At 44.8% G+C, this 25,596-nt stretch overlaps 1 protein-coding gene across 2 annotated transcripts; it reads right to left on the bottom strand.

The window, feature by feature from the left end:
- Window positions 1-325: 325 nt before the first annotated feature.
- LOC311098123 (uncharacterized protein) lies at window positions 326-25,596 on the bottom strand. 2 transcript variants are annotated; one of them, XM_084138203.1, is made up of 4 exons: window positions 25,543-25,596; window positions 23,693-23,957; window positions 21,173-21,249; window positions 326-968 (listed from the first exon to the last, which is right to left on the bottom strand). In XM_084138203.1, the coding sequence occupies exons 2-4, from the start codon at window positions 23,805-23,807 to the stop codon at window positions 627-629; spliced, it is 534 nt and encodes a 177-aa protein (XP_083994329.1). In that variant the 5' UTR covers window positions 23,808-23,957; window positions 25,543-25,596; the 3' UTR covers window positions 326-626. The 2 variants fall into 2 exon arrangements, with proteins under 2 accessions (XP_083994329.1, XP_083994330.1); XM_084138204.1 differs by lacking the exon at window positions 25,543-25,596 and having other exon boundaries at window positions 326-626; window positions 714-968; window positions 23,693-24,037.

Below are 25,596 nucleotides of genomic sequence, written 5' to 3'. Positions count from 1 at the left end.
CTTTTCCACTCATATATCGACTTTTTAAATAATTATTACGTAGTTTGTCATAATTAAAATAAATAAAAAAAAGTCAATTATGACAAAAGGTCAAAAATATCTCATAATTACGACTTAGTATACTATGTCATATTTATGATTCACCAAAGCATGATTGTTCATATAATAGGCATTCAATAAAGCATTTCATCCTTTTTATGCACAAAATAATTCAGTAAATCAAGATCAGTTGCACAATGTTTTTTTTTATTATTTCTCTTTTAGTATATATTCATCTTTTTACACATAAACATCTAGTATAAATAATTTCATTTATAAGGTTCTCTTTCCATTAAATTCCATGTAAAATCTCATCTATTCCACTGTTGGCTTCTCCTTATCGAGACTATGCATTAAAATCATCAGTTAAGTTCATATTACATAACTTGACGTCATTGTACACATGTTCCATAAGTGTATATTAATGTATATTAATCATCCCTTGTGTTTGTTTCACCCAGATGAATAAGTGTCCGTCCCTCTCCAGGTCCTCAGGAACAGTGAAGCCGAAAACACTGCATTATGTTGAGATGATAATAGCAGTGTCGCCCTCTGCTGGTCAGATCCTCTCAGATGCTGGACTGGATCTATGGGAACAGAAACACATTCCCAAAGGAATCTGAATCCCCTGTCAATGTCAAAGCGTCTATATGGGGAATACGGGAAAAAGTTACCGGTTTGGCTGGAAATGTGAACGAGTGTGTTTGTTTCAGTCTGTGGAAAAAGGCTTCTCTCTCACACGCATCTGCAAAGTCAAAGAATCTCACAGGATTATCTGAGGATCCGCTTCCGTCCGGATGATCCCGGTTTTCCCGCTGATCCTGGAGCTCAATCTCAACACGCTTGTGGCTCGACACGTTCCGGACGCTCACGATGTCACTGAACGTCACTTTTCTGCATTTCAGCAGTTTTCTTTTCTCTGCAAAACACTGAAAAGGAAAATGTTTTCGTTTTACTGTGGATGTTGAGTTATGACACTGTACACACACGCTCAGACACATATGGAAAGACAAGAGGGCCAAAAACACGTGAATTTTAAAACGTCAACAACGCGTATTTCTATGGCAAGCCAAGTGGTTCAGAATTACGCTATAGATTAATCGGGTTTACAGCCAAACGCCGTATTTGAAACCGCGTTTTAAACCGTATTTGACGACGCAAAATACGCCGCTGTAATTACAAACGCTGTAAAAAACACGCGCGTACGTCAAATACGCGTATTAATCTATAGCGTAATTCTGAACCACTTGGCTTGCAATATATTTCACACGTATTCAACGCGTTATTAGAGATATGCGAATAACAGACACACACAGACAGACAGAAAGACGTTCCTGTAATTTATAGATAGATATAATATTCAGAAGTAAACAGTGTAGCTGACAGAGTGTTTATGTCAGAATGTTTATTTTTAAACCACAACCTTCTAAGTGCTTCTTTTACCGATATATTTTGCATTTCTAATCCAGACAACGTCAAACTTGGCACCGCACTTACTCGTGCCCGTAGCAAGACACCTATCTCGGATCACCTATCTTTATCTGACAAATCACATCCCTCATATTCTAATGCAGTTTCAGCACACGGTCTAAAGCTGTCCTCGGGCCATGACCTGATGCCCCGCTCCAGGTTTACAGTGCTCAGGACAATTAAACTCAGCTAGCCAGAGCACAACGTCTCAAATCCAATGGCTGAATCCCTCATGATGATGCACTAATGAGGAAGTGGATGAGGCTCACTTCCTGTGTTAACAGGCCTGTGTTGAGCAGGACGGCGTGTGTGTGTGTGTGTGTGTGTGTGTGTGTGTGTTTCTAATGCTGAATAGTACGTGCTGTTCAGATATGGAAGATCGGAAAGATTAAAACACAAAGGATCAGAGCATAATTTACTGAAACAAGCAAAACTATGTGGGATCTAAAATGCACACACTGATCGTGATATTTGACACTGAAAATAAACTGAAAGCACACATTCCTGCATGTCAATGGGTGACACTTTACAATAAGGTTCATTAGTTAACTTTAATTTACTATCAACATTTACTAATATGTTATTAAATCAAAGGTTGTATTTGTTAACATTAGTTAATGCACTGTGAACTAACATGATCTAACATGAACAGCTGTATTTTTATTAACTAACATTAACAAAGATTAATAAAAACTGTAACAAATGTATTGCTCATTGTTAGTTCATGTTAGTTAATACATTAATGTTAACTTATGAACTTTAAGAGTTAAAACTTATTTAACTGTGTAAGAGGTGGAGGACGAGGAGGAAGAGGACGAGGAAGAGTGTGTGTAAGAGGTGGAGGACGAGGAGGAAGAGGACGAGGAAGAGTGTGTGTAAGAGGTGGAGGACGAGGAGGAAGAGGATGAGGAAGAGTGTGTGTAAGAGGTGGAGGACGAGGAGGAAGAGGACGAGGAAGAGTGTGTGTAAGAGGTGGAGGACGAGGAGGAACAGGAAGAGGAAGAGTGTGTGTAAGAGGTGGAGGACGAGGAGGAAGAGGATGAGGAAGAGTGTGTGTAAGAGGTGGAGGACGAGGAGGAGGAAGAGTGTGTGTAAGAGGTGGAGGACAAGGAGGAAGAGGATGAGGAAGAGTGTGTAAGAGGTGGAGGACGAGGAGGAAGAGGACGAGGACGAGTGTGTGTAAGAGGTGGAGGACGAGGAGGAAGAGGATGAGGAAGAGTGTGTGTAAGAGGTGGAGGACGAGGAGGAAGAGGACGAGGAAGAGTGTGTGTAAGAGGTGGAGGACGAGGAGGAAGAGGATGAGGAAGAGTGTGTGTAAGAGGTGGAGGACGAAGAGGAACAGGAAGAGGAAGAGTGTGTGTAAGAGGTGGAGGATTAGGAGGAAGAGGAAGAGGAAGAGGACGAGGAAGAGTGTGTGTAAGAGGTGGAGGACGAGGAGGAAGAGGATGAGGACGAGGAAGAGTGTGTGTAAGAGGTGGAGGACGAGGAGGAAGAGGACGAGGACGAGGAAGAGTGTGTGTAAGCGGTGGAGGACGAGGAGGAAGAGGACAAGGAAGAGGAAGAGTGTGTGTAAGAGGTGGAGGACGAAGAGGAAGAGGACGAGGAAGAGTGTGTGTAAGAGGTGGAGGACGAAGAGGAAGAGGACGAGGAAGAGTGTGTGTAAGAGGTGGAGGACGAGGAGGATGAGGACGAGGAAGAGTGTGTGTAAGAGGTGGAGGACGAGGAGGAAGAGGACGAGGAAGAGAGTGTGTAAGAGGTGGAGGACGAGGACGAGGAAGAGTGTGTGTAAGAGGTGGAGGACGAGGAGGAAGAGGATGAGGACGAGGAAGAGTGTGTGTAAGAGGTGAAGGACGAGGAGGAAGAGGATGAGGACGAGGAAGAGTGTGTGTAAGAGGTGGAGGACGAGGAGGAAGAGGATGAGGACGAGGAAGAGTGTGTGTAAGAGGTGGAGGACGAGGAGGAAGAGGACGAGGAAGAGAGTGTGTAAGAGGTGGAGGATGAGGAGGAAGAGGATGAGGACGAGGAAGAGTGTGTGTAAGAGGTGGAGAACGAGGAGGAAGAAGACGAGGAAGAGTGTGTGTAAGAGGTGGAGGACGAGGAGGAAGAGGACGAGGAAGAGTGTGTGTAAGAGGTGGAGGATGAGGAGGAAGAGGATGAGGACAAGGAAAAGTATGTGTAAGAGGTGGAGGAAAAGGAGGAAGAGGACGAGGAAGAGTGTGTGTAAGAGGTGGAGGACGAGGAGGAAGAAGACGAGGAAGAGTGTGTGTAAGAGGTGGAGGACGAGGAGGAAGAGGATGAGGACGAGGAAGAGTGTGTGTAAGAGGTGGAGGACGAGGAGGAAGAGGACGAGGAAGAGTGTGTGTAAGAGGAGGAGGATGAGGAGGAAGAGGATGAGGAGGAAGAGGATGAGGACGAGGAAAAGTGTGTGTAAGAGGTGGAGGAAGAGGACGAGGAAGAGTGTGTGTAAGAGGTGGAGGACGAGGAGGAAGAAGATGAGGAAGAGTGTGTGTAAGAGGTGGAGGATGAGGAGGAAGAGGATGAGGAGGAAGAGGATGAAGACGAGGAAAAGTGTGTGTAAGAGGTGGAGGAAGAGGAGGAAGAGGATGAGGACGAGGAAAAGTGTGTGTAAGAGGTGGAGGAAGAGGACGAGGAAGAGTGTGCGTAAGAGGTGGAGGACGAGGAGGAAGAGGACGAGGAAGAGTGTGTGTAAGAGGTGGAGGATGAGGAGGAAGAGGATGAGGATGAGGAAAAGTGTGTGTAAGAGGTGGAGGATGAGGAGGAAGAGGATGAGGAGGAAGAGGATGAGGATGAGGAAAAGTGTGTGTAAGAGGTGGAGGAAGAGGATGAGGAAGAGTGTGTGTAAGAGGTGGAGGACGAGGAGGAAGAGGACGAGGAAGAGTGTGTGTAAGAGGTGGGGGATGAGGAGGAAGAGGATGAGGACGAGGAAAAGTGTGTGTAAGAGGTGGAGGAAGAGGACGAGGAAGAGTGTGTGTAAGAGGTGGAGGACGAGGAGGAAGAGGACGAGGAAGAGTGTGTGTAAGAGGTGGAGGACGAGGAGGATGAGGACGAGGAAGAGTGTGTGTAAGAGGTGGAGGAAGAGGACGAGGAAGAGTGTGTGTAAGAGGTGGAGGACGAGGAGGAAGAGGAAGAGGACGAGGAAGAGTTTGTGTAAGAGGAGGAGGACGAGGAGGAAGAGGACGAGGAAGAGTGTGTGTAAGAGGTGGAGGACGAGGAGTAAGAGGACGAGGAAGAGTGTGTAAGAGGTGGAGGACGAGGAGGATGAGGACGAGGAAGAGTGTGTGTAAGAGGTGGAGGACGAGGAGGAAGAGGACGAGGAAGAGTGTGTAAGAGGTGGAGAACGAGGAGGAAGAGGACGAGGAAGAGTGTGTGTAAGAGGTGGAGGACGAGGAGGAAGAGGACGAGGAGTGTGTGTAAGAGGTGGAGGACGAGGAGGAAGAGGATGAGGACGAGGAAGAGTGTGTGTAAGAGGTGGAGGACGAGGAGGAAGAGGATGATCGAAGAGGTGGAGGACGAGGAGGAAGAGGAAGAGGACGAGAAAGAGTGTGTGTAAGAGGTGGAGGAAGAGGAAGAGGATGAGGAAGAGTGTGTAAGAGGTGGAGGACGAGAAGGAAGAGGACGAGGAAGAGTGTGTAAGAGGTGGAGGACGAGGAAGAAGAGGATGAGGACGAGGAAGAGTGTGTGTAAGAGGTAGAGGAAGAGGACGAAGAAGAGTGTGTGTAAGAGGTGGAGGACGAGGAGGAAGAGGATGAGGACGAGGAAGAGTGTGTGTAAGAGGTGGAGGACGAGGAGGATGAGGACGAGGAAGAGGACGAGGAAGAGTGTGTAAGAGGTGGAGGACGAGGAGGATGAGGACGAGGAAGAGTGTGTGTAAGAGGTGGAGGACGAGGAGGAAGAAGACGAGGAAGAGTGTGTGTAAGAGGTGGACGAGGAGGAGGAAGAGGATGAGGACGAGGAAGAGTGTGTGTAAGAGGTGGAGGACGAGGAGGAAGAGGATGATCGAAGAGTGTGTGTAAGAGGTGGAGGACGAGGAGGAAGAGGATGAGGAAGAGTGTGTAAGAGGTAGAGGACGAGGAGGACGAGTGTGTGTAAGAGGTGGAGGACGAGGAGGAAGAGGACGAAGAAGAGTGTGTAAGAGGTGGAGGACGAGGAGGAAGAGGATGAGGACGAGGAAGAGTGTGCGTAAGAGGTGGAGGAAGAGGAAGAGGACGAGGAAGAGTGTGTGTAAGAGGTGGAGGACGAGGAGGAAGAGGACGAGGAAGAGTGTGTGCAAGAGGTGGAAGACGAGGAGGAAGAGGATGAGGAAGAGTGTGTGTAAGAGGTGGAAGACGAGGAGGAAGAGGATGAGGACGAGGAAGAGTGTGTGTAAGAGGTGGAGGAAGAGGAAGAGGTGGAGGAAGAGGAAGAGGAAGAGGACGAGGAAGAGTGTGTGTAAGAGGTGGAGGACGAGGAGGAAGAGGACGAGGAGGAAGAGGACGAGGAAAAGTGTGTGTAAGAGGTGGAGGACGAGGAGGAAGAGGACGAGGAAGAGTGTGTGTAAGAGGTGGAAGAAGAGGAGGAAGAGGATGAGGAAGAGTGTGTGTAAGAGGTGGAGGACGAGGAGGAAGAGGATGAGGAAGAGTGTGTGTAAGAGGTAGAGGACGAGGAGGAGGAATAGGACGAGGAAGAGTGTGTGTAAGAGGTGGAGGACGAGGAGAAGAGGACGAGGAAGAGTGTGTGTAAGAGGTGGAGGACGAGGAGGAAGAGGAAGAGGATGAGGAAGAGTGTGTGTAAGAGGTGGAGGACGAGGAGGAAGAGGACGAGGAAGAGTGTGTGTAAGAGGTGGAGGACGACGAGGACGAGGACGAGGAAGAGTTTGTGTAAGAGGTGGAGGACGAGGAGGAAGAGGACGAGGAAGAGTGTGTAAGAGGTGGAGGACGAGGAGGAAGAGGACGAGGAGGAGTGTGTGTAAGAGGTGGAGGACGAGGAGGAAGAGGAAGAGGACGAGGAAGAGTGTGTGTAAGAGGTGGAGGACGAGGAGGAAGAGGACGAGGAAGAGTGTGTGTAAGAGGTGGAGGACGAGGAGGAAGAGGACGAGGAAGAGGACGAGGTAGAGTGTGTGTAAGAGGTGGAGGACGAGGAGGAAGAGGATGAGGAAGAGTGTGTGTAAGAGGTGGAGGACGAGGAGGAAGAGGAAGAGTGTGTGTAAGAGGTGGAGGACGAAGAGGACGAGGAAGAGTGTGTGTAAGAGGTGGAGGACGAGGAGGAAGAGGATGAGGACGAGGAAGAGTGTGTGTAAGAGGTGGAGGACGAGGAGGACGAGGAAGAGTGTGTGTAAGAGGTGGAGGACGAGGAGGAAGAGGATGAGGACGAGGAAGAGTGTGTGTAAGAGGTGGAGGACGAGGAGGAAGAGGACGAGGAAGAGTGTGTGTAAGAGGTGGAGGACGAGGAGGACGAGGACGAGGAAGAGTGTGTGTAAGAGGTGGAGGATGAGGAGGAAGAGGATGATCGAAGAGTGTGTGTGAGAGGTGGAGGACGAGGAAGAGTGTGTGTAAGAGGTGGAGGACGAGGAGGAAGAGGACGAGGAAGAGTGTGTAAGAGGTGGAGGACGAGGAGGAAGAGGACGAGGAAGAGTGTGTGTAAGAGGTGGACGACGAGGAGGAAGAGGATGAGGACGAGGAAGAGTGTGTGTAAGAGGTGGAGGACGAGGAGGAAGAGGATGAGGATGAGGAAGAGTGTGTGTAAGAGGTGGAGGACGAGGAGGAAGAGGACGAGGAAGAGTGTGTGTAAGAGGTGGAGGACGAGGAGGACGAGGACGAGGAAGAGTGTGTGTAAGAGGTGGAGGATGAGGAGGAAGAGGATGATCGAAGAGTGTGTGTGAGAGGTGGAGGACGAGGAAGAGTGTGTGTAAGAGGTGGAGGACGAGGAGGAAGAGGACGAGGAAGAGTGTGTAAGAGGTGGAGGACGAGGAGGAAGAGGACGAGGAAGAGTGTGTGTAAGAGGTGGACGACGAGGAGGAAGAGGATGAGGACGAGGAAGAGTGTGTGTAAGAGGTGGAGGACGAGGAGGAAGAGGATGAGGACGAGGAAGAGTGCGTGTAAGAGGTGGAGGACGAGGAGGAAGAGGATGATCGAAGAGTGTGTGTAAGAGGTGGAGGACGAGGAGGAAGAGGACGAGGAAGAGTGTGTGTAAGAGGTGGAGGACGAGGAGGAAGAGGACGAGGAAGAGTGTGTGTAAGAGGTGGAGGACGAGGAGGAAGAGGACGAGGAAGAGTGTGTGTAAGAGGTGGAGGACGAGGAGGAAGAGGAAGAGGACGAGGAAGAGTGTGTGTAAGAGGTGGAGGACGAGGAGGAAGAGGAAGAGTGTGTGTAAGAGGTGGAGGACGAAGAGGACGAGGAAGAGTGTGTGTAAGAGGTGGAGGACGAGGAGAAAGAGGATGAGGACGAGGAAGAGTGTGTGTAAGAGGTGGAGGACGAGGAGGAAGAGGAAGAGTGTGTGTAAGAGGTGGAGGACGAAGAGGACGAGGAAGAGTGTGTGTAAGAGGTGGAGGACGAGGAGGAAGAGGATGAGGACGAGGAAGAGTGTGTGTAAGAGGTGGAGGACGAGGAGGACGAGGACGAGGAAGAGTGTGTAAGAGGTGGAGGACGAGGAGGAAGAGGATGAGGACGAGGAAGAGTGTGTGTAAGAGGTGGAGGACGAAGAGGACGAGGAAGAGTGTGTGTAAGAGGTGGAGGACGAGGAGGAAGAGGATGAGGACGAGGAAGAGTGTGTGTAAGAGGTGGAGGACGAGGACGAGGAAGAGTGTGTGTAAGAGGTGGAGGACGAGGAGGACGAGGACGAGGAAGAGTGTGTGTAAGAGGTTGAGGACGAGGAGGAAGAGGATGAGGACGAGGAAGAGTGCGTGTAAGAGGTGGAGGACGAGGAGGAAGAGGACGAGGACGAGGAAGAGTGCGTGTAAGAGGTGGAGGACGAGGAGGAAGAGGACGAGGAAGAGTGTGTAAGAGGTGGAGGACGAGGAGGAAGAGGACGAGGAAGAGTGTGTGTAAGAGGTGGACGACGAGGAGGAAGAGGATGAGGACGAGGAAGAGTGTGTGTAAGAGGTGGAGGACGAGGAGGAAGAGGAAGAGTGTGTGTAAGAGGTGGAGGACGAAGAGGACGAGGAAGAGTGTGTGTAAGAGGTGGAGGACGAGGAGGAAGAGGATGAGGACGAGGAAGAGTGTGTGTAAGAGGTGGAGGACGAGGAGGACGAGGAAGAGTGTGTGTAAGAGGTGGAGGACGAGGAGGAAGAGGATGAGGACGAGGAAGAGTGTGTGTAAGAGGTGGAGGATGAGGAGGAAGAGCAAGAGTGTGTGTAAGAGGTGGAGGACGAAGAGGACGAGGACGAGGAAGAGTGTGTGTAAGAGGTGGAGGACGAGGAGGAAGAGGATGAGGACGAGGAAGAGTGTGTGTAAGAGGTGGAGGACGAGGAGGACGAGGACGAGGAAGAGTGTGTGTAAGAGGTGGAGGACGAGGAGGAAGAGGATGAGGACGAGGAAGAGTGTGTGTAAGAGGTGGAGGACGAGGAGGAAGAGGACGAGGAAGAGTGTGTGTAAGAGGTGGAGGACGAGGACGAGGAAGAGTGTGTGTAAGAGGTGGAGGATGAGGAGGAAGAGGATGATCGAAGAGTGTGTGTGAGAGGTGGAGGACGAGGAAGAGTGTGTGTAAGAGGTGGAGGACGAGGAGGAAGAGGACGAGGAAGAGTGTGTAAGAGGTGGAGGACGAGGAGGAAGAGGACGAGGAAGAGTGTGTGTAAGAGGTGGACGACGAGGAGGAAGAGGATGAGGACGAGGAAGAGTGTGTGTAAGAGGTGGAGGACGAGGAGGAAGAGGATGAGGACGAGGAAGAGTGTGTGTAAGAGGTGGAGGACGAGGAGGAAGAGGATGAGGACGAGGAAGAGTGTGTGTAAGAGGTGGAGGACGAGGAGGAAGAGGACGAGGAAGAGTGTGTGTAAGAGGTGGAGGACGAGGAGGACGAGGACGAGGAAGAGTGTGTGTAAGAGGTGGAGGATGAGGAGGAAGAGGATGATCGAAGAGTGTGTGTGAGAGGTGGAGGACGAGGAAGAGTGTGTGTAAGAAGTGGAGGACGAGGAGGAAGAGGACGAGGAAGAGTGTGTAAGAGGTGGAGGACGAGGAGGAAGAGGACGAGGAAGAGTGTGTGTAAGAGGTGGACGACGAGGAGGAAGAGGATGAGGATGAGGAAGAGTGTGTGTAAGAGGTGGAGGACGAGGAGGAAGAGGATGAGGACGAGGAAGAGTGCGTGTAAGAGGTGGAGGACGAGGAGGAAGAGGATGATCGAAGAGTGTGTGTAAGAGGTGGAGGACGAGGAGGAAGAGGAAGAGGACGAGGAAGAGTGTGTGTAAGAGGTGGAGGACGAGGAGGAAGAGGACGAGGAAGAGGACGAGGAAGAGTGTGTGTAAGAGGTGGAGGACGAGGAGGAAGAGGACGAGGAAGAGTGTGTGTAAGAGGTGGAGGACGAGGAGGAAGAGGAAGAGGACGAGGAAGAGTGTGTGTAAGAGGTGGAGGACGAGGAGGAAGAGGAAGAGTGTGTGTAAGAGGTGGAGGACGAAGAGGACGAGGAAGAGTGTGTGTAAGAGGTGGAGGACGAGGAGGAAGAGGATGAGGACGAGGAAGAGTGTGTGTAAGAGGTGGAGGACGAGGAGGAAGAGGAAGAGTGTGTGTAAGAGGTGGAGGACGAAGAGGACGAGGAAGAGTGTGTGTAAGAGGTGGAGGACGAGGAGGAAGAGGATGAGGACGAGGAAGAGTGTGTGTAAGAGGTGGAGGACGAGGAGGACGAGGACGAGGAAGAGTGTGTAAGAGGTGGAGGACGAGGAGGAAGAGGATGAGGACGAGGAAGAGTGTGTGTAAGAGGTGGAGGATGAAGAGGACGAGGACGAGGAAGAGTGTGTGTAAGAGGTGGAGGACGAGGAGGAAGAGGATGAGGACGAGGAAGAGTGTGTGTAAGAGGTGGAGGACGAAGAGGACGAGGACGAGGAAGAGTGTGTGTAAGAGGTGGAGGACGAGGAGGACGAGGACGAGGAAGAGTGTGTGTAAGAGGTGGAGGACGAGGAGGAAGAGGATGAGGACGAGGAAGAGTGCGTGTAAGAGGTGGAGGACGAGGAGGAAGAGGACGAGGAAGAGTGTGTAAGATGTGGAGGACGAGGAGGAAGAGGACGAGGAAGAGTGTGTGTAAGAGGTGGACGACGAGGAGGAAGAGGATGAGGACGAGGAAGAGTGTGTGTAAGAGGTGGAGGATGAGGAGGAAGAGGACGAGGAAGAGTGTGTGTAAGAGGTGGAGGACGAGGAGGAAGAGGACGAGGAAGAGGACGAGGTAGAGTGTGTGTAAGAGGTGGAGGACGAGGAGGAAGAGGATGAGGAAGAGTGTGTGTAAGAGGTGGAGGACGAGGAGGAAGAGGAAGAGGACGAGGAAGAGTGTGTGTAAGAGGTGGAGGACGAGGAGGAAGAGGAAGAGTGTGTGTAAGAGGTGGAGGACGAAGAGGACGAGGAAGAGTGTGTGTAAGAGGTGGAGGACGAGGAGGAAGAGGATGAGGACGAGGAAGAGTGTGTGTAAGAGGTGGAGGACGAGGAGGAAGAGGAAGAGTGTGTGTAAGAGGTGGAGGACGAAGAGGACGAGGAAGAGTGTGTGTAAGAGGTGGAGGACGAGGAGGAAGAGGAAGAGGACGAGGAAGAGTGTGTGTAAGAGGTGGAGGACGAGGAGGAAGAGGAAGAGTGTGTGTAAGAGGTGGAGGACGAAGAGGACGAGGAAGAGTGTGTGTAAGAGGTGGAGGACGAGGAGGAAGAGGATGAGGACGAGGAAGAGTGTGTGTAAGAGGTGGAGGACGAGGAGGACGAAGACGAGGAAGAGTGTGTGTAAGAGGTGGAGGACGAGGAGGAAGAGGATGAGGACGAGGAAGAGTGTGTGTAAGAGGTGGAGGACGAGGAGGAAGAGGAAGAGTGTGTGTAAGAGGTGGAGGACGAAGAGGACGAGGACGAGGAAGAGTGTGTGTAAGAGGTGGAGGACGAGGAGGAAGAGGATGAGGACGAGGAAGAGTGTGTGTAAGAGGTGGAGGACGAGGAGGACGAGGACGAGTGTGTGTAAGAGGTGGAGGACGAAGAGGACGAGGACGAGGAAGAGTGTGTGTAAGAGGTGGAGGACGAGGAGGAAGAGGAAGAGTGTGTGTAAGAGGTGGAGGACGAAGAGGACGAGGACGAGGAAGAGTGTGTGTAAGAGGTGGAGGACGAGGAGGAAGAGGATGAGGACGAGGAAGAGTGTGTGTAAGAGGTGGAGGACGAGGAGGACGAGGACGAGTGTGTGTAAGAGGTGGAGGACGAGTAGGAAGAGGAAGAGGACAAGGAAGAGTGTGTGTAAGAGGTGGAGGACGAGGAGGAAGAGGACGAGGAAGAGTGTGTGTAAGAGGTGGAGGACGAGGAGGACGAGGACGAGGAAGAGTGTATGTAAGAGGTGGAGGACGAGGAGGACGAGGACGAGTGTGTGTAAGAGGTGGAGGACGAGGAGGAAGAGGATGAGGACGAGGAAGAGTGTGTGTAAGAGGTGGAGGACGAGGAGGAAGAGGAAGAGTGTGTGTAAGAGGTGGAGGACGAAGAGGACGAGGACGAGGAAGAGTGTGTGTAAGAGGTGGAGGACGAGGAGGAAGAGGATGAGGACGAGGAAGAGTGTGTGTAAGAGGTGGAGGACGAGGAGGACGAGGACGAGGAAGAGTGTGTGTAAGAGGTGGAGGACGAGGAGGAAGAGGATGAGGACGAGGAAGAGTGTGTGTAAGAGGTGGAGGACGAGGAGGAAGAGGAAGAGTGTGTGTAAGAGGTGGAGGACGAAGAGGACGAGGACGAGGAAGAGTGTGTGTAAGAGGTGGAGGACGAGGAGGAAGAGGATGAGGACGAGGAAGAGTGTGTGTAAGAGGTGGAGGACGAGGAGGACGAGGACGAGGAAGAGTGTGTGTAAGAGGTGGAGGACGAGGAGGAAGAGGATGAGGACGAGGAAGAGTGTGTGTAAGAGGTGGAGGACGAGGAGGAAGAGGACGAGGAAGAGTGTGTGTAAGAGGTGGAGGACGAGGAGGACGAGGATGAGGAAGAGTGTGTGTAAGAGGTGGAGGACGAGGAGGACGAGGACGAGGAAGAGTGTGTGTAAGAGGTGGAGGACGAGTCTGAGGGAAGAACAGGAGACAATGGTAAGGAGAATGCAGAAGACAAAAGGTAGGCGAAATAAAAAGTGAACCCCAGAAACAGTCCCACGGACCCAGCCCCAAAACCCCATCTCTGCAATAACTAGATGTACCGCATGGCGGTACAAAATATGACCGCCGCTCAGGCCTGCACTGGCTTTCCACAAAAATAAATGACGTGGAGCAATTTGGCTGTATTGCGTGTTTATGTATATACCTAAAAAAAGTAGTAGTATGTGCATGTCTGTCTGTGTGTGTGTGTATGTGTGTGTGTTTGTGTATGTGTGTGTCTGTGTGTGTGTGTGTGTATGTGTGTGTGTTTGTGTATGTGTGTGTCTGTGTGTGTCTGTGCGTGTATGTATGCGTGTGTACATGTGTGTGCTCGTGTGTGTATGTGTGTGTGTGTCTGTGCATGTGGATTTGTATGTGTGTGTATGGGTGTGTGTCTGTGCGTGTGGATGTCAGTGTGTGTGCATGCTTGCGTTTGTTTGTATTCCTGCATGTGTGTGTGTGACAGTTAGGGTTGCCAACTTCAGAAAAGGAAAATGCGGGACAATCGTGGTTATTTATAGGAAAATGAGGGACACTCAAAATATTTGTACTGTATCACACAGTGTACGTCATTTCAGTGTCTGCAGTGAAGTTTGTGTTTAAAAGGTTATCAGACATAAACACATTTGTATTGCTTAACCTATTTATGTATTTAATTCTAAAAATAATTTTAATGTCATACATGAAAAAAGTCACATTACAAACAAACCATAGTTCAAAATAACAGCATTTATCTAAAATAGAAAGCTTTTTTAACATTATACACTAGGCTTACAGTTCAAAAGTTTGGGGTTAGTAAGATTATTTTTTGGGGAAAAAAATAAAGAAAGTAATTGCCTACTTTTATTCAGCAAGGATGCATTACATTAATCAAAAGTGACAGTTAAGATAATGTTACAAAAGCTTTCTATGTACTTTCTAAAAGCTTTAAAACATTAATAATAATTAGAAATGTTTTTTGAGCATATTATTCCCTCAGGTAGAATACATGTTTTCTTGCGTGGCTGGATGTTAGACTCATGAACAATAATCACGTTGTTTGCATTCGCCAAAATTGATTAGCCGAAATCAAAACGTGGACAGTGAAAGGAAATTACCGTTAGCGCGAGACGAGTCCGGCTTGAAGCGGAAGCGACCAGACGGCAGAGGATGTTCGCAAATCAAACAATGATTTGTCTCAAAACAGTGATTAAAAAAAGCTGTGATTGGATGATGACAGGTGTCGGTGATCATTCTCAAGTGTCGTGGTCAGCACTGCTGCTGTTGCTGTTGTATCAGTCAGTGGTTTATCAGCTTGTCAAAAAACGGGACACGGGAGGTCACGCAAGGGACAAATAAATTAGGCCCAAAATACGGGACGTCCCGCCTAATTCGGGACAGTTGGCAACCTTAGTGACAGTATCATCCTAAACCAGCAACCCTTCGCTCAACAGCACCATCTACAGGCCGATGAGTGTACAGTCACTAAATGTGCACATAAATGAATTTATTTTATACCCCCCCATGGATGAAATTCTACGAAACTTAGCATACCCCCAGAGGATGTCAAGTTAATCATACACATGAAATATGGTGCAGTTCTGAACATCTCCACTGAAGATAGGGGCGATTAAAGCAGAATAATATTGCATTTTCATTTTTTATGGGAGGGGCGCAAATCACAAATGAGTGATTATGGGCTAGGTTGATGTGGGCCCTTAAGACCAACATACCATAAAAATTTCTTCATCCTCGGTGCCACGGTTCAAGTAGTTATTTAGGAAAAACTGCATTTTTTGGGTTTGGGGGGGCCCAGCGCGGTGGGGGAGTGGCCCCCGGGGACCAAACGAAATTTTTCAGTAAAAGTCTAGTGGGGCTACATGCCCACCAAATTTCATGTTCCCCGGTGTTTCGGTGTCCCTGGTATCGTTGACGGAAAATTCAGTAGATTGACGGGAAAAAAAAACTAAAAAACTTTGACAATCGATTATGGGCTAGGTTGATGTGGGCCCTTAAGACCAACATACTTTGCAAATTTCTTCATCCTCGGTGCCACGGTTCAGGTAGTTATTTAGGAAAAACTGCATTTTTTGGGTTTGGGGGGGCCCAGCGCGGGGGGGGGAGTGGCCCCCGGGGCCCAAACGAAATTTTTCCGTAAAAGTCTAGTGGGGCTACATGCTCACCAAATTTCATGTTCCCCGGTGTTTCGGTGTCCCTGGTATCGTTGACGGAAAATTCAGTAGATTGACGGGAAAAAAAAAGAAAAAAAACTTTGACAATCCCTATATGACCGCTTCCTGCCTCTATTAGGCGGTGGGCCGGACCTCGAAATTACGAATTTAATACTTACCTCACAGCTGTGTTCGTTTTTTTTTGCTGAGGTCATGTAATAAAATCGTGTAAGTACTACAGACATTGTTTCCAACTTTGTTGTATGCACATTTGACGCAAAATGTCCTTACAAACTCTTACTTTTTTAAACCGGCAAAGAAGCAGGAGTACTAATCATAAGGTTAGAAAACCTCCCGTTTCCTTGACAACCAATGTAAATAATGAACACAGATTCTACAGCGGAGGCAAAGTAATCTGTGTCAGTGACCAGGAAGCTGGGCCATATAGTGAAACTGACGCATATCTTATCTAACGGCAGATGAAGTAAAACCGTAAATCTTTATTATGAGTCCTAATCATAAATACTGTGCATGTTCACAATAACAGTTTAAATAAATAAAAGAATGATTTAAACTATATGTTTTACTTCTGATATAAACATTTAGATTAAATATGTAAATATTATTAAAATAATTGTCTGAGAAAATGGTTTCGTGCAAATAATGCACAACAAGGTCTATCTGTTTCCATTAAAAATATAAATCAATTAAAAATACTATTTGGCCAGTGGAAAAGATTGAGAAAAACTTTCTCTGAAATGTATTTTACACTATTTGATTTATTCATTCAAAAACAAGGCAAGGATAGGCTACTAAATTATTTTTATTAATGAAATGAGAGCATGCGAGTAAAAGTTAAAAAACGTAAACATACGTTTCATTTATATACGTTTAACCCCTTACTAGTCAGCCCCAATTTTGGCAAGTGATGCATACATGACATACCCAAAATAAAAAGGTTGCTGCTCAGAAGTCATTCTGAATAGACACATAACCAACATATATTTAGAAATCCAACCCTTGAGAGTTTACTTTTCAAGACTCAAAATTAACCAGACTGTTATTAATATTGAGATATACAAGCTCAAACATAGAAACAAAAACAACAAATATTAAGAATATTTATTAAATGTATAAAAATTGTATGTGAATTTAGGATTGCAATTTATAACCACAACTAAAACATGGGGATTTTTTAAAGACAATCATCCCGCACATCCTATTCTATAATAAAATCAGCTAATCGAATATTCGAAAATCGTGACTCATCCCTAATTAATATAGTATTATTGTGTACTAAGTGGATGACATGACAAGTAGCAAAAGGCAGTGCAATTTGTGTGTAAGTGGGGTCAAATGTTCATAGCAAATTTAAAAATAAACCAATGTAGCAGCATCGTAGAGTAAACTACCAGTGTATTTGTGCAAGAGTCAATCAGCTGCCCTTAGGCTATTGGAGGGTGGGGGTGGAAGGAAGAGGCTCTCTGTGATTCCCCTATAGAAAGTTAAGAGGATGGATTTTTGGGAGATGAGCCTTCCTCAACTGTGGGAGGAAGTGCAGAGGTTTTTGGACTTTCTTGGCCAGGTTCTGTTGGTGGTGTCGATAGATCAAGATGGGTCATCTGTGATGTGGATACTATAGCAACTCTGTGATCTTGACCTGCTCCATCAACGATCACCTCTGTAGTCATTTGGGTGTGCAGAGATATGATGTAGTCCTGTCCGTGTCTGTGTGTTAGATAAACAACTGAATTATATTCAGATAAATAAACACAGAAAGTGCACATTACTAGATAATTTTAAATCACACTTTTCATCTTGACATTTGTATTAAGATGCTAACCATCTTAAACGAGCTTGACAAGACTACTGCAGTTCTGACCACAAATAATTTTGTTAAATAGCTCAAAAACAGCCATCTTTAACTAAAATATTTTTCCACCATATTCCATCTTATACCTGTTCTGTTGTGTAGGTGAAGCCCATCCACTATCAATCGTGACAATCAACCATAATTGGCTTAAATAACTCCATGACTACCACTATAAAGTTGATTTGAAATCATTTCTTTGGTTTGCACTCTTTTAAGCTCATAATTAGTCTAGCTTACTTGTAGCCTAGGTAGCTTGCTGTTACCAACCTGGACATACCCTCCCGTTTACCCCGTGATTCTCCCTTAGTCAGACTTATTTCCTGCTGTCTTCCCATTTAAATATTTTCCCGTAATTATCCCGTATTTGAATACTCTTTGCGTATTTTTTTACTAGAGATCTTTTACTCTAGTTCATTGTGTATGTACCGAATGATTATTTTGGATTAGCCTGAGCAACATACCGTTAGACCTAGCTTTACTGCTCCACTACCAACATTCTTTCGTGGCTAACGTTACTGTTCTCATCAACGACAACGCATATATTCACGGCGAACTATAGCTTGCAGTCTTAAATACAACTTATATGAAAAGCATTAAGATATAGGGGTGTATAATCATTGTAAAACAAATCTTACCTTGACGTTGTCTTGCCGAGACACACCGGTCTCTCCAGGTTGGGTTGTAGACTCATGGATTTGGCTTCAGACTGATGCGACGCCGGTTCAACGAATAACGTGATTGGCCAAATCAATTCAAAAAGGTAACAACACAAGCGTTGATTGGATCTCACTCCGGCCAACGTTTGTGATCAGCTAGCGAAATTAAATCTATTTTTATACTTTAATGTGCAACAATTGGCGTTGGAAACAATCGGTAATCTTTTTGTGAATTATTCATACAGACAAATAAAAAAAATGAGCCAGACAGCTGCTGGGTAACTGTCAAATCAAAAACTAAACGAGATAGACGGACTTGGCCCACTGCCTATATGTATTAATGCTCATGGGTAGCCTAAATGGGTTCCATTCAGACCTTAACATTAAGTATTTTACTGTTATACAGTGAGGAAAATAAGTATTTGAACACCCTGCTATTTTGCAAGTTCTCCCACTTGGAAATCATGGAGGGGTCTGAAATTGTCATCGTAGGTGCATGTCCACTGTGAGAGACATAATCTAAAAAAAAAAAAATCCAGAAATCACAATATATGATTTTTTAACTATTTATTTGTATGATACAGCTGCAAATAAGTATTTGAACACCTGTCTATCAGCTAGAATTCTGACCCTCAAAGACCTGTTAGTCTGCCTTTAAAATGTCCACCTCCACTCCATTTATTATCCTAAATTAGATGCACCTGTTTGAGGTCGTTAACTGCATAAAGACACCTGTCCACCCCATACAATCAGTAAGAATCCAACTACTAACATGGCCAAGACCAAAGAGCTGTCCAAAGACACTAGAGACAAAATTGTACACCTCCACAAGGCTGGAAAGGGCTACGGGGAAATTGCCAAGCAGCTTGGTGAAAAAAGGTCCACTGTTGGAGCAATCATTAGAAAATGGAAGAAGCTAAACATGACTGTCAATCTCCCTCGGACTGGGGCTCCATGCAAGATCTCACCTCGTGGGGTCTCAATGATCCTAAGAAAGGTGAGAAATCAGCCCAGAACTACACGGGAGGAGCTGGTCAATGACCTGAAAAGAGCTGGGACCACCGTTTCCAAGGTTACTGTTGGTAATACACTAAGACGTCATGGTTTGAAATCATGCATGGCACGGAAGGTTCCCCTGCTTAAACCAGCACATGTCAAGGCCCGTCTTAAGTTTGCCAATGACCATTTGGATGATCCAGAGGAGTCATGGGAGAAAGTCATGTGGTCAGATGAGACCAAAATAGAACTTTTTGGTCATAATTCCACTAAACGTGTTTGGAGGAAGAAGAATGATGAGTACCATCCCAAGAACACCATCCCTACTGTGAAGCATGGGGGTGGTAGCATCATGCTTTGGGGGTGTTTTTCTGCACATGGGACAGGGCGACTGCACTGTATTAAGGAGAGGATGACCGGGGCCATGTATTGCGAGATTTTGGGGAACAACCTCCTTCCCTCAGTTAGAGCATTGAAGATGGGTCGAGGCTGGGTCTTCCAACATGACCCGAAGCACACAGCCAGGATAACCAAGGAGTGGCTCTGTAAGAAGCATATCAAGGTTCTGGCGTGGCCTAGCCAGTCTCCAGACCTAAACCCAATAGAGAATCTTTGGAGGGAGCTCAAACTCCGTGTTTCTCAGCGACAGCCCAGAAACCTGACTGATCTAGAGAAGATCTGTGTGGAGGAGTGGGCCAAAATCCCTCCTGCAGTGTGTGCAAACCTGGTGAAAAACTACAGGAAACGTTTGACCTCTGTAATTGCAAACAAAGGCTACTGTACCAAATATTAACATTGATTTTCTCAGGTGTTCAAATACTTATTTGCAGCTGTATCATACAAATAAATAGTTAAAAAATCATACATTGTGATTTCTGGATTATTTTTTTTAGATTATGTCTCTCACAGTGGACATGCACCTACGATGACAATTTCAGACCCCTCCATGATTTCTAAGTGGGAGAACTTGCAAAATAGCAGGGTGTTCAAATACTTATTTTCCTCACTGTATGTCAACAAGATTCAACAAGACATTTTCGCCTGGCTATACCCAATGTTTAGACCTGTTGTGGGATTTATGCAAATTAGCACATACGTAATTAGATTATGCACCATTTGTCCATGTTAACAAACAATTTAAAAAAACTTGTAATACAATTTTTTGTTTGTCTTGATGCAAGTAATCAACTCAGTCATTTTCATGGTGATATCTAAAGGTTAAAGGGTTAGTTCACCCAAAAATGTAAATTCTGTCAGTAATTACTCACCCTCATGTTGTTCCAACCCCGTAAAACCTTTGTTCATCTTCAGAACACAAATTAAGATATTTTTGATTAAATCTGACAGCTGGATCACTCCTCCATAGGCTTCTAAGGGAATGAAACTTGCTGGCCCAGAAAAGTTATTAAAGAGATCGTTAATATAGTCCAAGTGACTACAGTGGCTCAATCTTAAGTTTATCAAGCGGTTAAAATAGGTTTTATCTAAAGGTTAAACATTTTACCCTATTCACGTGAGAAAAGAATGAATAGGCGTATGAATAGGCTATATTTGAGTGTTTTTCTAAACTTTCCCCTAATGGGATTCTTCTGGGCTTTTTTTCCTTACTCAGGACATACTGAGGATACAAAATCAGTTGAGTTTGCTTCTGTTGCAATTTGTTCAAGGTTGACCGTCATTTTGGCTTAAAATGACTGGACTAATATTGACTGATGTGTGTATGACTGATGTGTGTATGATCTGTGTGTATGACTGATGTGTGTATGATCTGTGTGTATGACTGATGTGTGTATGATCTGTGCGTATGACTGATGTGTGTATGACTGATGTGTGTATGACTGATGTGTGTATGATCTGTGTGTATGACTGATGTGTGTATGATCTGTGTGTATGACTGATGTGTGTATGATCTGTGTGTATGACTGATGTGTGTATGATCTGTGTGTATGACTGATGTGTGTATGATCTGTGTGTATGACTGATGTGTGTATGATCTGAACGCTTTGTTTGATTTTGAGAACAGGTGAAAAAGTTTTGAGGCAATGGTTCGATTCTGCCAGAAGAGTCAGGAGTTTTGTGAATGTAGTTTGAAGAACTGGATTTGTGTTTAAGGTTTTGAGAAATGAGTGATGGTTCAAGAAATGTGTTTTAGCACTTCAGAAGAACTGTAATAGCAACAGATTTTATCTTTATTAGCGGCTGATTAAATAATCAATTAATAAATGGTTGAGTTATTCATGGGTCATACATTAACTCTAGATTAACTCTGCATTATCTATGCATTAGTTGAGCATATTGCATATAGTGAACACATATTGTAAAGTTTTGCTAACTTGTTTTTTCTGTTCTTTTTTTCAGAACGGCGAGTAGTAGTGATGTTATTTTAGTATTTTATTTTGTGACTATAATGGCTGGTTTGCGGGGACAATTTACACATACACATCATGGTATATAAGGTCATATTTGTAATATATAAACATACACAACATGGTTTATAAGGTCTTTTTTTTTTTTAAATGTTAAAACTTCATATGGGCATTAATTAATGCTTGAAAAGAACATATATGGCCTCAGGTTTATGAAGACACTGAGATGTCGTCATAAAACCAAGTGTCCTCGTAATGCGGTGAGTAACCTGACTTTTGTCCTTGTGAACCACATTTGCCAGTTCTCTCTCTCTCTCACACACACACACACACACACACACAATTTGAGTATTAATCACCTTTCTGACAGCAGGGTAAGGAGCGACAGGTCTGGTGTTCACAGGCGTTCTCTCCTGCGCTGATCTGAGCTCAGCTCCTGAACAGAAAAAGAAAATAGGAAATGAAATAGAGCTTCATCAACTCAAACACACACACACACACACACACACACACACACACAGTAAGGTTATAATCGTTAATGAAAACGAACAAAAAAACGAAAACTAGGTGGGAAAAAACATTGTCGTTAACTGAAATAAAAATAAAAACGAGGCATTACAAAAAAATGATAACTAACTAAAACTGTAATGTGTGTTTGGCAAAACTAACTAAAATAAAATAAAATTATAGAGTAAATGTCCTTAGTTTTCGTCTTTGTCAATGTCTAAAGCAATTGAGCATAGAGCAAATAACGTTATCTTTCAGAGTTGACATTTCCGACTGGTAGTGTTTCCCACACATAGACTTAATTCGTGGCGGTGCGCCTCAGAATCAACACCGGCCGCCACATATTGCGTTTCGTTATTATTATTTTTTTTAACGCTATTTAAAACACGCAGCGTATTCGTTCAGCTGCACTTCCTTTCCAGTGGCGGAGCCAGGATTTTTTCATAGGGGTGGCCAGGCAAGGGCCAGCAACCAGTCTGGGGTGGCACAGAAATCTTAATTATTTTATCATAAAAAATAATTTGACTATGATGTATTGGACTGTTTTATTGGACTGCCTGGGTTCTCCCAAGGTTTTTTTTTTTTCTCCATTAGGTCACTTGATGGAGTTTTTTCGGTTCCTTGCCACTGTTGCCTTTGGCTTGCTCAGTTGGGGATATTTTGGGGATATTTAATTTTATTTTATCAATCAATAAATTCCACTAGAAACAAACCTCGTTGTATTATTTTATTTTAATTTAATACTGTGAAGCTGCTTTGATACAATCTGTATTGTGAAAAACGCTATACAAATATACTTGATTTGATTTGTTTTAGTGCCTACACAACTGAATACAGTTAATTTGTATTTAATTGTAATTGAGATAGTAGTGAATTAGGAATCATGGAATACTGAGTGAATTTTATATTTTTTTATTATTACCCACCACCTCGTATTAAAATGAATTAAATAGTAATAAAAGGGTACACACTATAGCTAAAGTTCAGCTTGCTCAGTTAGCTTGGTTCTGGTTCTCAAAATCTCCAATAGTTTGTTCTACATTGTTGCATCTTCATGGATGACATGCAGATAATACTGTAGTCCAAAGATTATTCAACCTTCAATGCGTTTCATATAATCAATGAACTCTTCACCCAATTCTGAGTTTGTCAAAAAATGTTTAACTTTCTATATTAGTTGTCAAAATGAATAATTGCAAGTGCAACAGTTCTATCATACCTAAATTAAAAAGGAAAACAAAAGTTCTCTTTTGAATCCCCATGTGCAAGAATGTGAACAAGGCGGAAGTCAACAGCACATAATGTAAAATGTTATGTTTTTCATAATGTAACGTTGCCAGAATGTAAAATTAGTTATTTTATGGATTTATCCATTTTTGTTTGTATGCAAAATGAATGCCTATCTTCTAGTACAAATGCACAGTGCTCTCCATTTATTTGGACATTAAAACATTAGAGTTTGTGCCTTATATTGTGATCTCACATAGCAGAATATTTTAATCCAGACACATGTGACGCATATATAACAAATACATGCATGCAGTTTTGACAGCTTTAATCGCCCTTTTGATTCTTACATGAGTTAATTGACGACAGAATGGCTACAGCGCGCCGCATCTGCGCGTGACGTGCGGCTGCAAGCGCAGTACAACAGCCGTCAGCCGTATGACAGGAAAGTTAGTTAGGTTTACTTACATTTGGCTTGACAACATCTCATCTTCCCGAAGATAGCCAACTGAATAACGCGCTTTTCTCAGCATCTGACAGAAGTGTCACAAGCTTTCACACACATCTTCTAAAATAAAAGTGGCATCAGAAAAAAAGAGAATTACGTTTGTTGTTGACTGCACTATTCGACTTGCTCAAAACGGTCTTGCAATCCACCAGTTGAGAAAGATTAACTCTATATTTACTATGTGCATATCACTGTCTGATGTTCTGCTGAAGCTCATTCGGCACTTGCACATTTTGCACTTACTGCGGAGTCTTGTGTAGACTGTTTACATATTTGTGCTCAAATGTACATTTTATGTACTGGTGTTATTGTTGAATTCATATTTCTAAAATTGTATGATGTTTTTGTTGAGTTATTATTACACAATACTTTTTCTGACCTTTTTGAATCTTGCCCCTGACAAATAACCCAAATAAAAAATAAATAAAAAGCTAAAACTAACACTAACACTAAAACTAATAAAAACTAAACTAAAATTTCAAAAAATAAACTAAACGAGCAAACCCACTTTAAAAACTAATTAAAACTAAACTGAATTTGAAAACAAAAATCAAAACGAAACAAAAATAAAAACTTATGAAAACTGCAAAACTATAATAACCTTGACACACACACACACACACACACACTCGAGTACCTGAGGCCATGTCTGAGGCCAGGGTCTGCGAGGGCACACGTACAGGAGACCGGCTGAGGAACAGTTCTTCAGGGTCTAATGAGAGTTCTGCAGGAAACACACAACAGCCCTTCATGCACTGAAGCGTTCTGTGAAGTGATCAGTCCTGAATGAGACGCACCAGCAATGGAGGAGAGGTTTGGCGTCGGCTGCAGCACGAGGTCCTGAGCGTGACTGAGATCCAGAAGAGTTGAGTTCCTCACACACATCAGAGCGTCATCAACATCTGAGAGGAACACAGCGAGCGGTAGGTGAACACACTCTACATGATCAACTGTACTGAGATCGGTCTGAATCAAGAACTAAAGGAATAGATGGCTCAAAACCTAACATCTCCTCGCCCTGTCATGCCAAACCCAAATGCCAGTAATTTGTTTTCGAAAAAAAGTGTTTTTCTATAGTAACTGTATCTGTCAAGCTCCTGAGAGTCTCTTTCTGACTCATGCACCCACACACTGATGAACAGTCATACACAGGGGCGTAGCACCAACTGTTGGGCACCGGTTCCCGGACCAAGGGCCGGGTGGGGGTGGGGGTGGGCTTGCCTGTTCGCCTACGACCCGTGACCCTCAGTTCCACTATCACCCGTCTGACGCCCGTGGTCATGCACCCGATCCAATCTGACCTCTGACCTGTAATGCTGCCTGAATCATAATCACACACCGTTGGCTCGTTGGCCAGAGGAGAACTGAGTGACTGAGTCTGGTTCCTCCATCCTGACACTGATCATCTCCTGCACTGACACCATTATATGAGAACTGAACTGAGCTGGACGATGACATCACTGTTTTCTCCAGAGCGGATATACATATATATATATATATATAACCTTTTTTTTAAACAAAAATGATCCATCACTGAACTCACTTAAGCTGGACTGTGACGCTGTTTTCTTCTATAAACAAACTATATATATAAACTGTATATATAAAGGTGACTAATTGTTACCTTTTACCTTGAATAATAATTACAAGGTGTAAATTATTAGTGTTATTTATTTTTGACAAACCATTCAGTGAATGATTGTTTTAATCAGTATTAGTGCACTTTTTCGTTAGAAATGTTTCAGTTTGTGTCATCACACATCATTAATCAGATCATTCTTGTACGTATTTTAACCCTTGTGCATTGTTCAAATTCACTACCCTTTCGTTATGTTCGTGGCTGAAAACAGCCACTACTTTAAACTGCTGTAAAAATGTATCAGATAAATATTTTTTTCAATTTTTTTTTGCATAAATCTATTAATCAGCCACAGTCCTGATCAAAACTACTAAATGTTTTTAAAAAAAATCAGGATTTTAACTCTTTAATTGCCAAATTCATAAATTATGTCACTGATTTGGGGGGGGGAAAAAACACAAAATGACTTATTTTCAATATAAAATGTGAATGTGGACTGGATTTTTTTTAACCTTTTATCACAGTCTTGGACATGTCAAAGATTAGAAACAACATTAGTTTTGATGCATTGTTAGTTTTTGTGCAGCGTCAGATTTTAACTTTTTCTCCCTCATTTACTGTTTGTGGCTGTTTTTGCCCCATTGACTTCCATTATAACCACATTTTTTGATTGCAAAGCCATGACACCATATAATCATGCATTTTTGATTGTTGGTGGTTTTCCCTGTTGGGAAGAGGTAAAATTTGTCATTTTTACTGTTGATAACCAGGTGGCACCATTAACCCTTTAGATAGGCCCGTGCAAAAAAAAGCTTAGTTTCTGGCTTTTACATGGAGTTATATGGAGTATAATAGCATATTTGTGTGTGTGTCTGTGTGTGTGAGAGAGAGAGAGTGTGAGAACTCACCTTGATGCGTCTGAGAAAATCAAAATATGCACCTCAAACGCATAAAAATATGAG

The sequence above is a fragment of the Abramis brama genome (genome assembly GCF_963993115.1).
Source record: "Abramis brama genome assembly, chromosome: 15".
In the NCBI taxonomy this organism is placed as follows: domain Eukaryota; kingdom Metazoa; phylum Chordata; class Actinopteri; order Cypriniformes; family Leuciscidae; genus Abramis; species Abramis brama.
Note: the sequence above shows the minus strand (reverse complement) of the source record. Positions and strands in the feature narration are given on the sequence as shown.